This window comes from Megascapheus bottae, chromosome 6 (assembly GCF_031878675.1).
Source record: "Megascapheus bottae isolate mThoBot1 chromosome 6, mThoBot2.hap1, whole genome shotgun sequence".
NCBI lineage: Eukaryota > Metazoa > Chordata > Mammalia > Rodentia > Geomyidae > Megascapheus > Megascapheus bottae.
Genome location: NC_143514.1, coordinates 14449664 through 14463339, shown reverse-complemented (window position 1 = coordinate 14463339; position 13676 = coordinate 14449664). Strand labels below are relative to the sequence as shown.

Below are 13676 nucleotides of genomic sequence, written 5' to 3'. Positions count from 1 at the left end.
GTATCCCTCTTTTCTTGGCCCAACACTCCTTCTTGCACATACCCTTTTCCTGATATTTTTGGTGGGAGGCTTTGACCTGGTATTTCTCAGAAATGATACTAGGTGAGCACTTCTATACCTGGCATATCTACATATAGATTTATAGGCACATTTTATCTACCACAAATGAAAGATGCCATTTTTATTTTTTGTATTTAATTTTATTGTCAAGGTGAAGTACAGAGGGCTTACAGTTACATATGTAAGGTAATGAGCACATTTCTTGTTGAACACTTTTACCCTATCCCTCATTTCTCTCCTCTTCTCCCTCCCCTCAAGTTGTAAAGATCATTTCCAACATATTGCCTTGTGAGTATCACTGTTGCATTGGTTTATCCTTTGTCTGAAGGAAATTATTGTAGATCTAGCAGCAATAAAACCACAAGCAGGAGTAATTGACAAGTAAGGGGACTGTATTTGTAACCCAGTCCTCAATGGCATTCATTTCCTGGGTTGGCACCTAGTAAAATGTACCTTTGTATTCCTAGGGTCCTCCTGGTCCTGCAGGCGCAGAGGGACGACAGGGAGAAAAAGGTGCCAAGGTAAAGGATGTCTGCATTCTGACGGAACATTGGCATGCATGGCATCCACAAATCATAATGCCGAGATTACTTTATCTCACCATGTCTCTGTTCACGTTTTCTTTTTCACCAGGGAGAAGCAGGTGCTGAAGGTCCCCCTGGGAAAACTGGTCCAGTGGGTCCTCAAGGCCCTTCTGGAAAGCCTGGACCCGAAGGCCTGCGCGGCATTCCTGGGCCCGTGGTGAGCACCTCCACAAAAAGATGCTATTTGGAATATAATAGAAATGTTATATGAACTTTTTCCATCATGTTCATGCCCATCTTGTTCATCGTGGTCATGATGCAATGAGTTTCTAAGTGGGTAGGAAGGATGATGGAGGAGAATTCAGTACATCATGGGTAATGATGTCAGATGCTCTGACAATGTTTAAGTGTGACATCTGTTTCATGGGTTGATGGTAAAACATGAACTTGGAAAAGCAGAATAGACAAGTAAGTGTAACATCTCAAAGATGCAATTTGTATACATGCCTGTCTACCTGCATGTGTATGTACAGAGACTTATTCACACAGTTAAAAGATACAACACTGAAAGCTACGAGATGGTAGCTCCCCACCTGTAATCCTGGCTATTCAAGAAGCTGAGATCTGAGGATCACAATTCACAGCTACCCTGGGCAGGAAAGTCTGTGAGACTCTCTCTCTCTCACACACACACACACACACACACACACACACACATACACACACACACACACACACACACACAATTCACCAGAGAAGCTGGAAGTGGAGCTGTGGCTCAAGTGGTATAACACTGGCCTTGAAAATAAAAGTCAGTGACAGAGCCTAGACCCAGACCCAGAGTTTGAGCCCTAGACTGGCACGCGTGCACACACACACACACACACACACACACACACACACACACACACACAAATTCCCAATTCCTTACACATGTATATTGTCAAGCTTGTATAAATTAGTAGATGCTGTTTGTTCCTTTCATTATGAATTATCAAAATGAATACTCTGTTCTTAATTAAAAAAGATATTTTTTTTTCATTCCTGTAGGGAGAACAAGGTCTTCCCGGAGCTGCAGGTCAAGATGGACCTCCAGGTCCCTTGGTGAGTATCCATCATTTTGTCATTGGTTAAAGAGAATTCCTGAGATGAAATTGCTTATAAGTTGGGATACCTGAAATTTTAGCTTGCAAACTGCATTCAAAGAAATACTCACGCCTACAATGAAGAAAAATGATCACAACGGATCAACTTGGATGATTTCCATGGTGGAGTAGAGTTTTTTTTTTCTTTCTTGTACCCTTTGGGGGAAACATATTGTTTCTACTCAGAATAAAATGTCACTAATGGCCCAGATCATCATTTTCCTGGTACAGACAGTTCCCCACAATGCATGCAATTAAACTTTGTTTCCTGGCAGTCCATTTGAAAGAGCAATGTTGGCACAAACAGGCAGTGACTCCTTGACCAAACAGATGGTTCTCTTTATGAGAGAAATAGGCTGAGAGATAAAACATTAAATCTCAGGAGTAAAAGGAAAAAATACAAAGAGGATAGTTTTAAACGGTGTAGTTTGTTCACTCTCTAATAAACTTTACGTTTGAGAAATGCAATAAAGCACCAGTTGGTAAACAGTTTATGAAAGGCTTCCAAGCTAAGCTTACTAAAATCAGGACAGAAATTGAGAATGAAAAGCATGCCCTTTGAAACCTTGCTTAGTAGGTTCCTCAATTGCTTTATAAATGAATTCTATTTTCTGATAGACATACTTGAAATTGTTTGTTTTAAATTAATATGTACAGTGGATTAATCAAAATAGAAACAATGCTTGGAGCATTAGGCAAGCATACAGACAATTTAAGTGGTCAACTCTTCCACAGAGTAAAGTAACCTTTATTCAAATACTCCTCATTGACTCACTAATTATCTCACTAGTTCCAAATGCATACACAGGAAGCCATGAGTCCTGGGTTCAAAATACTAAGTAATTAGGAAGACTTTTTTTTTTTTACTAGTTCCTCCTAATAAAGAATCTGTAAAAAAAAAGTAGACAAAGAATCTGTAATAATTTCCTCTAACATATTTACCTAAACATATTTTCTAAACATCAATGGCTCATTTTTAAACTTTCACTAAAGTTATTCGTGACTATTTATTTGTACCTAGATAAATGACTGTTCCTAATGAACTGAAAGCAGATTATCCCAAATAAACATTGCCTACAAAATCCTCATTATAGAAATAAGGCTCTGATTGAAACAATCTCAACTCAGGGTTCTCAACATTGGTTTAGAGAATATAATCCTTAGATATTAGAGTGAACTTCTCGCTTCCGACTCAGAGACTGGAAAAATAAAACATTTTGCCATAATATCATCCTAAAATGAGCCAGAGATTTTGTTACTTCTTATTTTGGATTTTCCATGAGTATTCTGACCTTTCTGCAGATGAAATAAAGAAGGATCATGTTGGAGTTTTCCTTCAATTAATACTAAAAAATAAAACCATCAGACTTACTGGCTGATTGCAGCTTGACAAATTCACATTTCTAACTCAAATAAATGTGATTTTTCTCAGATAAAAAGGCAGAGGCAAACAAAATCTTTGTAGGCAAAGTGGAACACTAGACATCAGAGAAAGCAGCATGGGTCCAGTTCCTTGTGAATGGGTTTGCTGAGCAGTACATGGATGTACAGATTGCAACTTGATAATTGCTCTGGCTGTAATGGTTATGATATATAATCACTCAGAAGAAAACACATAGGGCTTGTGAGATTGAGTGTGGATGGAGAAACCATCTTTAAATGCTATTCATGGCAACATAATGAGCTTTTCAAGTTAGCTAAGATTAATGTGGATGGGTTAATCTGATTAATGAAAAGTATTTAATGTGCTTAAAATTAACCTACTGGGTCACATTCTCATCTCTCAAGCTAAACTCCCTGTGTTTAAAATGGAGTGCCATCACCTACTAAAATAACATTAGGAAAGTGTCTCTTTCTCTGTATTTTACCTTCAGTTTTTTTTAATATTTTTTATTGTAATTAATAAAAGGGTTACATGATATTTACTAGATAGAAGGTGCATTAATTCACATACATTGATACCCTTTCATATGTCTTGGTACCCATTATCCCCCCCCACCTCACCCCCCATCGTGGTTTTCCCCCTTCCCTATCCAATTTCAAATAACCAAATACAAATATATCCAATATATCAGATAACAAAGTGAGATACTGTAACAATATGATATAACCAAGGGACAGCAAAAGAGATGAGAGATAACATAGTACATTAAGGACAACAATCATTCATTATATGGCTTTTGTTTCAATATCCTGGAGGTCCTTTCAATTAACATCATACTATATGGTCTTTTGTATCAAGGTTTTGCTCTATTGCAAATCTCTGCTAGGAGAACCCAAGGTTTCTACTGATTATGACAAATGAGGGAAACCATTGAGCTTCAGTTCCTTTGAGTCTGGCTTACTTCACTTAATATGATCTTTTCTAAGTCTTTCCATTTCCTAACAAATGGAGCAATATCATTCTTTTTGACAGCAGCATAGAATTCCATTGTGTACAAATACCACATCTTGTTGATCCACTCATCAACTGAGGTTGGTTCCATATCTTTGCTATGGTAAATAGTGCTGCAATGAACATTGTTGTGTTGGTGGATTTAGTATGCCCTTGTTTCTGGATGATTGGGTAAATGCCAAGTAGTGGAATTGCTGGGTCATAGGGGAGATCTATGTTTAGCCTTTTGAGGCACTGCCATACAGCTTTCCATAGTGGTTGAATGAGTTTGCACTTCCACCAACAGTGAAGTAGTGATGCCTTCTGGCCACATCCTCTCCAGCATCTGTTGTTATTAGATTTCCTGATCCTGGCCATTCTAACTGGAATGAGGTGGAATCTTTGAGTTGTTTTGATTTGCATTTCTTTTATGACCAGAGATGTTGAGCAGCTGTTGACAGATGATGTCATGTGTCTATGGGCCATTTTTGTTTCTTCTTTAGAGAAGACTCTCTTTAAAAGTCTTTGGCCCATTTTTTTTAATAAAAAGGTGAATTTATTGGGGAAATAGATGGTGAACTGACTGGCCAGAGACACAGTGCAGACTCGGGAGCTGACACTGTGACCCTGAGTGGCTCTCATACAGGGTTTTTAAGGGCAAAACCCATGCGGTCGAACCTGGCCACACAGGTGGCCAATGGGATCGTCACATACACAGAGGGACCATTACCAGGTCCAGCCACACGCAGGTAGCCAATAGGGTTACAGACCAGTATTTGAATTTACCTATCACCTTAGTTGGAATTGATGCACAAATTGGAAAGGTCTCCACACAAAGCCTGGCCCCTCCCCACCCAAGCGGATATCCCTCCTCATGCGGGTGGGGAGAAGTTCAAGGTTGCCCCTCCCTAGAAGGGCAAAGGTGGCTGGGCTGTACCACATATCCCTCCTCATTGGGGGGGGAGGTCAAGGTGGCTCGGTTGTACCATTGTCGACCTTCCACAATGGGGCAGGGGAACTCTTAGGCATTCTGGATGGCACCAGTCCCTGCTCCCCTTAACACTCCCTGCTCCCCTCAACACCCCCCCCTTTTCTTTTAGCCTAGTCAAATCCTTGACTAGTTTCCTTTAGTAAAAATGGGGTTATACTGGGTGCGTAAGATCATCAGTTTGATAACTCCAACCCTCTTGTTTATGAAGGATATCATCGCATTAATTGCACAAGGGGCAATCAACAATAACATTATAATAATCACTAGTGGGCCAATAATGGCTGAGATTAGAGAAGTTGCCCAGGGGGACCAGTCGTACAGCCTCTCATACCATCCTTCGGACCTCTGTCTCTCCCTTTCTCGCTCATCTAGTCTCCTCTTTACAGTTGCCAGGCTATCTTTTATTACTCCAGTGTGGTTCACCCAAAAGCAACATTCTCCTCCCGGGGTGACACTCAGTCCTCTAGGAACAATATATCTAGTCCTCTTCTGTTCTGGAGGACAACTTTAGCTAGGGACCTCAGTGAGTTCTCTGGGAGTCTGAAAGTCCAGGATCCTCACACGCTGTCTTCACCTAGGAGTGATGAACCCAGTAGCTCTTTCCTGCTACCTTCACAGTGGTTGGAGTGCTGGGAATCACAGTCCGGTTCACTTGAGTGCCAGGGTACTGGAAACCAGATGATGAACATGTCTGCAAATCAACTTGTAAGGCCTGTAGACTGGATTGAATCATGGTTAACAATACCAGTTGACTTGGGGGGCCAACAATTGTTATCAGACTCGGGCAGACAGCATTCTTTGGTTTGGAGGGGCATATAGCATGCCCTCCCTGTTCTGCACCCAAGAAAAAGCTCTCACAATTAGGAAGCATGCTTAACAATCCCTCAGGTGGGCACAAAGAATAGTTTCACACCAGTCTACCAATCCTGACCCTGCTTGCATCATGGCTAACTCAATTACATACCTACCAATTCTACTTGTAATCTCCAGTTTTAAGATAATGCTCATACCATTGGCTACATACTCAAACCTTCTATAATTCACATGAACATATCCTTTCTTATCCTTCACAAACCATTTTTTTTCAACTCCTCTCCCAAAACCTTTACTAACCTTTCTCTCTTTTTCATTTGAGCCCTCATTTACATTTGCACCTCTCACCTCTAGGCTGTTCAGCACTGGATGGAAAATTCCCTTCACCCATCCAGAGTCACCATAATGGCTGCAAAAACCTAGAGGACTTTGAACTTAGCACAGATAGAAAGTCCCACCACCAAGGGTTTAGTTCCAGTCCTCTCAGGAAGCAGCTTTGGAGTGGTGGGATTAGGCAGGACAGGATGTGTGGCATCAACCTTGTCTCTCAGCAGCTCCAATGGAATGTCACACCTCCTGCTGGGTCACCTGCAAATTTCTGCACGGACTGGTTAGAGAAGCTTACCCTAAGACCTGACTTTGGTGAAGTCTCCCAATGATTTCCTGAGCATACTCATTTTTGCAGGCTGGCACCCCATTAATTTTTCCAAAGGAATACCAGGGTGACAACTTTTAGTAACCAGATTTCCTTTAAATGAGGCTAGGATTTTCTAGGCAGTCATAGAAGACTTGAACTTGTAGCCATTCCCCATAAGTCCAGTCTCCACTCTTGCACATCTGTTACTACTCTTTCCCATGTCTTTAATTTTATCCTGTCTCACTTTCCAAAAATGACTCTGGTCCCTTCATCTAAAGGGGATTGATGGGCGGAGATTCAGCTTCTGTAACTTCTTCAAGCTGACTCAGGGGCATTGTCTCTGTACTTGACCAGGGACCTTAAAAAGTTTAGCCTATTTTACCAAGGGGTTGTCAGGATTACATATCAGGAGCAATATTTTACTCCAAACTGGAGATCATATAAAATGTTCAACAACTGCACAAACCTTCTTTGGCTACAATAGTGTAGCATACTTAGCACCCATTTGCAAAGGTATTTTCTTGATTGTCTGGGGAACTTAATCCCTGCCACCCCAACAAGCCTCAGTTACCTATGTAGGCCTATATACAGATCAATGGGGACACAAGCCTCAGATCCACAAACTTTCCTGAGTTTGTGGCCAGTGTCAAATCAAACTTCACTCAGTTAGGACTTTAAACTACCCACTATCACAGATGATTGACAAGTTCCTGCCCAGTTATAAAAGGCACAGGCATTAGTAAGGCATGCTTACAAACTATTCTATGACCTCCCGGCTCTGATTAATATTGAATGGCCAAGCATGAGTGACTCTAGGATATGACACCATCTCTGCCATCCAAGCAGTGGCTTACTGCATCTGGATGCTTCATTGCTTTCATCCCAATAGTGTCTCTTCACACCGGGATAAACATCCCATTGGCATTTCACTTTGTTGGTTGCTGGACTTGAACTCAGGGTCTGGGTGCTGTCTCTCAGCTCTCCAGCTCAAGGCTAGCACTCTGCCACTTTTAAATCCCAAACTCAGGTCCTGAGTGCCACTCCTCAGCTCTGCAGCTCAAGGCTTGCATTTTGCCACTGTGAGACCCGAGCTTGGTGCTTGAGTGCTGTCCCCCAGCTTTTCAGCTCAGAGCTAGCACTCTGCCGCTTTGAGCTCTAAAGTAACTGCCTTAATAGCACTCTGTTGCCAGATTAGACACCACAATCTCACAGGGACTTTGCTTTGCCCAGGCAGGCTCAAAACTGCAGCTTTCAGATCAATGAATCCTACAAAAGGCCACTTTAATCCAATTAGAAGCAACAAGGTCAACTCAGAAATAGTCTCTAAGCATGATCTTACCTGGAACTGCGTGAGGGCCAAAATTACATCTGAATGAGGATCTGCTGTCCTTCTCCATGGACCTGCTGGGGATTGCTATAAAGTAACTTACAAGAATAAGCTGAAATAGCAATTAAGCAACCATTTTGGTAGTCCTACTTTTCCTTGTTTCTTTTATGAAACAAAACTTTAGGACAACTTTACTTTTAAATTTTGTTCCACTAGCACAACAATGTTCCTTGCAGCACTATTCACCATAGCAAAGATATGGAACCAACCTAGATGTCCCTCAGTTGATGAGTGGATCAACAAGTTGTGGTATTTGTACACAATGGAATTCTATGCTGCTGTCAGAAAGAATGACATCGCCCCATTTGTTAGGAAATGGAAAGACTTAGAAAAAATCCTATTAAGTGAAGTAAGCCAGACTCAAAGGAACTTAGGCTCAATGGTTTCCCTAAATGTTTTTCTAAAATAGGTCCAATTGCTATCCAGTAGCATGAAACCAAATCATACAGAGATAAACTTTTAAACATTCCTTTAAAATACCAATCACATTACCCAGATTTTACCATTAGATTTTCAGTGTCAGTCTACAAGGAAAAAGGACGAAGATGATCCTAAGTTTTCCTGTCCTTTCTCTTGGCATTTGATTACCTCCGAAGGTCTTAGGCTCATTTTTTAATGGGATGGTTGTTACTTTGGAGATTAGTTTTGGAGTGATTCAATTTTTTGAGCTGTTGATATATTTTAGATATGAGGTCTTTGTCTGTTGTATGGTTGGTGAAGATCTTCTCCCACTCTGTAGGCTTCCTAATTAATTTACTAGCTATGTCCTTTGCCATACAAAAGCTCTGCAGTTTAATGCAGTCCCACTTATCCAGCCTTTCTCTGATTTGCTGTGATTCTTGGTCCTTATTAAGAAAGTTTCTACCTGTGCCAAGGAGGCCTAGTGTATCTCCTATTCCTTCTTGTAAAGTTTTCAGTGTGTCAGCTTTTACCTCCAGGTCTTTGATCCATTTGGAGTTAATTCTAGTGCAGGCAAAATGCATTTTGATCACCTGTCCCATGAAATGCTATGAAGCTTAAACAAATTGAATTAATATATTGATACATTCTACTTCATGGCTGTTTTATGTTTATTAAATGAATTATTTGTAAACAATGATTACATTATTGAATATCAAAATAATTATTAAGTGAAAGTATAATGAGAAAAATTTTTAAATAATTGATTTTCTTTTATGGTGACAAGTAACAAACCTCAGAGAATGATTGTTTATGTCCAACAGTCTAGTTTAAAAATAGATGGCAATAAAAGCAAATGGAAGTGCCAGTGCCAATGGCTCATCCATGTTATCCTAGCTTCTATGAAGGCTGAGATCTGAGGATACCATGTCAAAGCCAGCCCAAGCAGGAAAGTCCATGAGACCCTTAATTCCACTAACCACCCAAAAGCCTGAATTATATTTGTGGCTCAAGTGGTAGAGTACTAGCATTGAGTACAAAATCTCAGGTCCAGCACTGAGGTAGAGGCTGAGTTCAAAGCCCTGAATGGGCACCAAAATCTAAAATTAAACTAAAATAAGATAAAGGAAATGAAAGGGATAAAAACTATAACATTTAATGGCAGTTAGAGCCCAGTGTCAAAGGTACTATAGTAGACTTTAAATCAGATAATCCAAATACACCCAATGTTGAACCAATTAAATGTCATCCCCTTCTGGAATTTCTTCCCTGATTAGAAGCATAATCAAATCATTGAAGATGGAAAAGAATGTCTCAGTGAGACTTACAAGAGATTTGAAAACTCATACAAGATACATGTGACTCTGCACTGAGGCACTGTGACATTTATGACTAACAGTGTCATCATGAGTTATTTTTACCTCATTGTAAATATAAATATATTCCCAGTCACATTCAGGCCTGTTCTGACTACAGCTTGTCCATCACTGGAGTTCAGCAGCTACCTACTGGATCTTTTTCTTCTCCTTATAGGTATAGCGATTTGCTAATGGTAATGTGCTCTTCAAAGATGCTACATCCATCCACGTTCTTCAACTTTTAAACACAAACTTAGCTATAAGTAAACTTACCTTCTTTCATCTTTCCAAACTGGGTGTTGCCTGATAAGATAACTGATTTCTCTACCAAACAGGGCATCCACACATGGTTAACAGTCTAACAATTGTATCAGAGCCTTTTTGAGAAGAAAATTAAAAAAAAAATCATTTCTGCTTGCTGAGTGCTCACTCTGTCATTAGCTCTGTTAGAGTTCTGCAGCAGTAATGTTTTTGTTCTAAATGATCATTTTTTCTCATGCAAAAAATGTCACTGACATCTCTCCCTTTGCATTAATTCATTATGCCTATGGACACATGTTTTGAATTCTTTAGAATCACTGAGTGGATATTCTAAAAGTGTAGATAAATAGTTCGTGTGGAATGAACAGAGAGCTAAGTACAACTATGAACCTGGATGATGAATTTTTCTTAAATGCATTTTTAAAAAGAGAAATTGTTTCTTGAGTAGATGGTCATCAGACAAAGTGGGGATAGTATTATTTGAAAAGGAAGAATAATTCTGACTACATTTGCATGTGCTACAAAGGCAAAATTACCATAATTGAATAACAACAAACAAATACATCCTACATGTAGAGGCAGAACTAACATTTGCTTTAGCCTTATGCTTTTGTTTCATATTCTTTTAAGAACCTCTTCATTCCAGTTTAAATAAAAACAATATTGTTTTACCTTGTGACAAGAGTATATTAAAATAATCATATATTTTTTCTTTCCACAAAATAATAAATATCTGAGCATTATTTTTCAAATGGTAAAAGCCTGAATAAAAGGTTACTTACTGATTTTTTCCAATGCTACATGAAAACAGAGTTGAAATGCAAAACATTTCAAAATGATGAGATAGGTGTATATAATAAAGCATCTGCTTTTCAGCAAAATAAACAATTTGCTACAATTTTATCTTCTAAATGAAGTGTGGAATCTGTACCTTCTTTAAACTCCAATGCACTAGAGTTTTGAGAAACAGATCAAGTATTCCATAATTCATAGGGGGAAAGTATTTGATGTGTATGCTCAAATTTAAGGATATATGATCCTGTTTTTGTTTTCTCTTTATTGCCTATGAATTCTAAATTTCCCTAAGGTTTTTTACTTTACAGTAACTTTCAGAGCAAATAGAAGACATATATTTGGAATTAAATTTTTATATGTGGAGCTGATGTTTTTGATTTGTTCTAAGTTCAGAGAGATATTTATAAGGTTCTCAATATTATAATATTACTAATTTCTACTTTTACCTATAGAAGAAAAATCTGGGTTTGCTTGGCAAATTCATTATTATATGAGAACTTAACATACTGTAATGTTATGAGAGCCTATTACTTAAAATTCTTTAAATTCTGTCAATAATATATATGGAAAACCTTGAAAATGCATTCAAAACTCAAAGTCTAGTATGTTTAATATTGAGCCTGAGCACTTAAAATTATGAATACTACCTTCTATTAAAATGACAGGAGAAAGTTGGTACATACCCATCTATAACATGATTAAAACTAAGGAAAATAATTATCATGTACTATACTACATTGTTTTTTTTTTTTTTTGCCAGTCCTGGGCTTAAGCTCAGGGCCTGAGCACTGTCCTTGGATTTTTCTCAAGGCTAGAGCTCTACCACTTGAGCCTCAGCACCACTTCCGGCTGTTTTTAAGTATGTGGTACCAAGGAATCGAACCCGGGTCTTCGTGCATGCTAGGCAAACACTCTACCACTAGGCCAAACTCCTGGCCTATACTACATTGTTTACTAAGTTTTATAATCCTAATTTTTGCTTTCATTATAACACATACTCATTTTTAGGGTATTTTTGTGGATAAAACTGAGATATATAGATACATTGCCCTTGAAAATTAGTGCCTATAGTAGGTGGCTGAAATGTTCGTGCTTATCAAACAACATGCCCTTTTATTCTCTCACTACTGACGGTATCAGATGTGTGGGATTTTGAATATAAAATGAGGACTGAAGAAAAGAATATGGACTCTGTCATAGATTTATGCTTTTAATCTGGAGAAGGTGTTGGGTTTTAATGTATTGATTTGTTAAGATTGGCATAGGCCAAGTTTAATAAAATATTTCTAAATGTTTCCTTTTGTTGGTACAAGTATGTGGTTCTGTGTTATGATTTCACTTCTCTTAGAAATATTTTTGGGCATATTTTACTCCTCTTTTTCTTCTGACACAGAGTCTGACATTTACTTGATGGTGCCACAACCTTGCAAAAGTATAATGCTGATGTTGTTTCTTTAAAAACATGCTACTACATCTCACACAAAAAAGAGTTTGTTAAAATGCATGCTATTAGGTAATATAATTTTCTTTTCTCAATTGGTGATTCACCAAGCATTTATGGTGAGAGCAGAAAATAGTAAAGGTAAAAACAGTGCTACTTTAATCATGCCATTAATAAATTAGAAAGCTAATTAGGCCATGTGTTATTTTAAGATACCTCAGATCCTTTGTTTTGCATATTGATGTGACTGAATTTGGCACCTAATACCACTGAGTTTGAAAGTGGTGTTTCTAAAAGCCTATGGAACAAGTGAACTATGGAACAGTTTGCTAGTCTGTAGCCCAAAGACAATCATCCCATTATTCTGGGGAGGTGAAGAAAGTGCTACCTAAGTGTTTATAGCTGCCACTTTTTGAAAGACTATGCATTGAGCTCAAAAAACAAAAGTATTGTAACTCTAAGTAAAGTTGTAGTGCTGAAAGACATTATTAGCATATACTTAATAAACAGGTAATTTAGGTAAAATAGGTAAATAGTTAAAGCATACTTTTTGTCTGTGGATCAACAAAGCTGCATGATTGTTTATTTTAATAGACTCTGAAGGCTGGGGATATTGGGCACAAAAGTAGAGCTTCACAGAAGCCACTTTTCCTTCCTTTGAAGTCTAAATAAGCCCACTTCCTGGGAGACTTTCTTTAGTAGTTTGCTAAATTGCCTTACTTTTCTGTAATGTATTTCATATTTCTTTTCTGATCACTATCATATCCTTGCTCATTTTTACCACTCTGAAGAAGTCCAAGGTCATATGGGAAACGAATTTTGCACATCAGAGACCTAGACTTGAATTCCAGCTTTTATACTCATGATAAATAACTCTGGTACTCTTAAGTCCAAAGGAGCTAATCTGCTTTATCGGTATGGTGAATATTGAAAATACCATTCACATCTAAAATGTTGGTTAGAGTATTAAATATGCTTAGTATATATGTCTCTCTATTATAGTGAAAAAAAACAGGAAACAAAAATTGATATTGGAATCAAGAAAATTAGCTCTTCCTTTTGCAGAATTACACAGCATTCAAATTTAAGTTATGATATACAAAGTTATCTTCTGATTCCATAGATTTCAAACTGCTCCAAGAGGTGCAAATAGAGCTGCTGTTTAGTTACAAGAACACCAGTATATTTATTAATTTGTAACCAGTATAATTTCAAATTTGTCCTGTAGTTTACAAAAATAAAATCAAATGACTGTTAGAAGTTTGAGATGTTGTTTAAAATTTGATTAAAAACATTACAATCTTTGAAACTGAGGTTTAGCATAGAAAGATTGGAATATCTAAGTATATAATTTAGTTTCCAATTCTACCAAAAGTGGTATACTTAAAAATTATACTTTCTTTTCAGCTGCAAATCTACATTAGAATATGTTCTAGTTCTGGTTTCACATTTATTTAACTGATTTATTTATTTACATGTATTTATCCCATA

The 13676-nt window shown here is 38.0% G+C and overlaps 1 protein-coding gene across 2 annotated transcripts in view; it reads left to right on the top strand.

The window, feature by feature from the left end:
- Positions 1-13676, top strand: part of Col11a1 (collagen type XI alpha 1 chain) — a 179037-nt gene that overhangs the window by 151603 nt on the left and 13758 nt on the right. For both annotated transcript variants that reach the window (XM_090333682.1, XM_090333683.1), the window contains 3 exons: positions 528-581; positions 694-801; positions 1635-1688. In XM_090333682.1, the coding sequence (XP_090189808.1) occupies positions 528-581; positions 694-801; positions 1635-1688 (216 nt within the window). The remainder of the gene's footprint in view (positions 1-527; positions 582-693; positions 802-1634; positions 1689-13676) is intronic.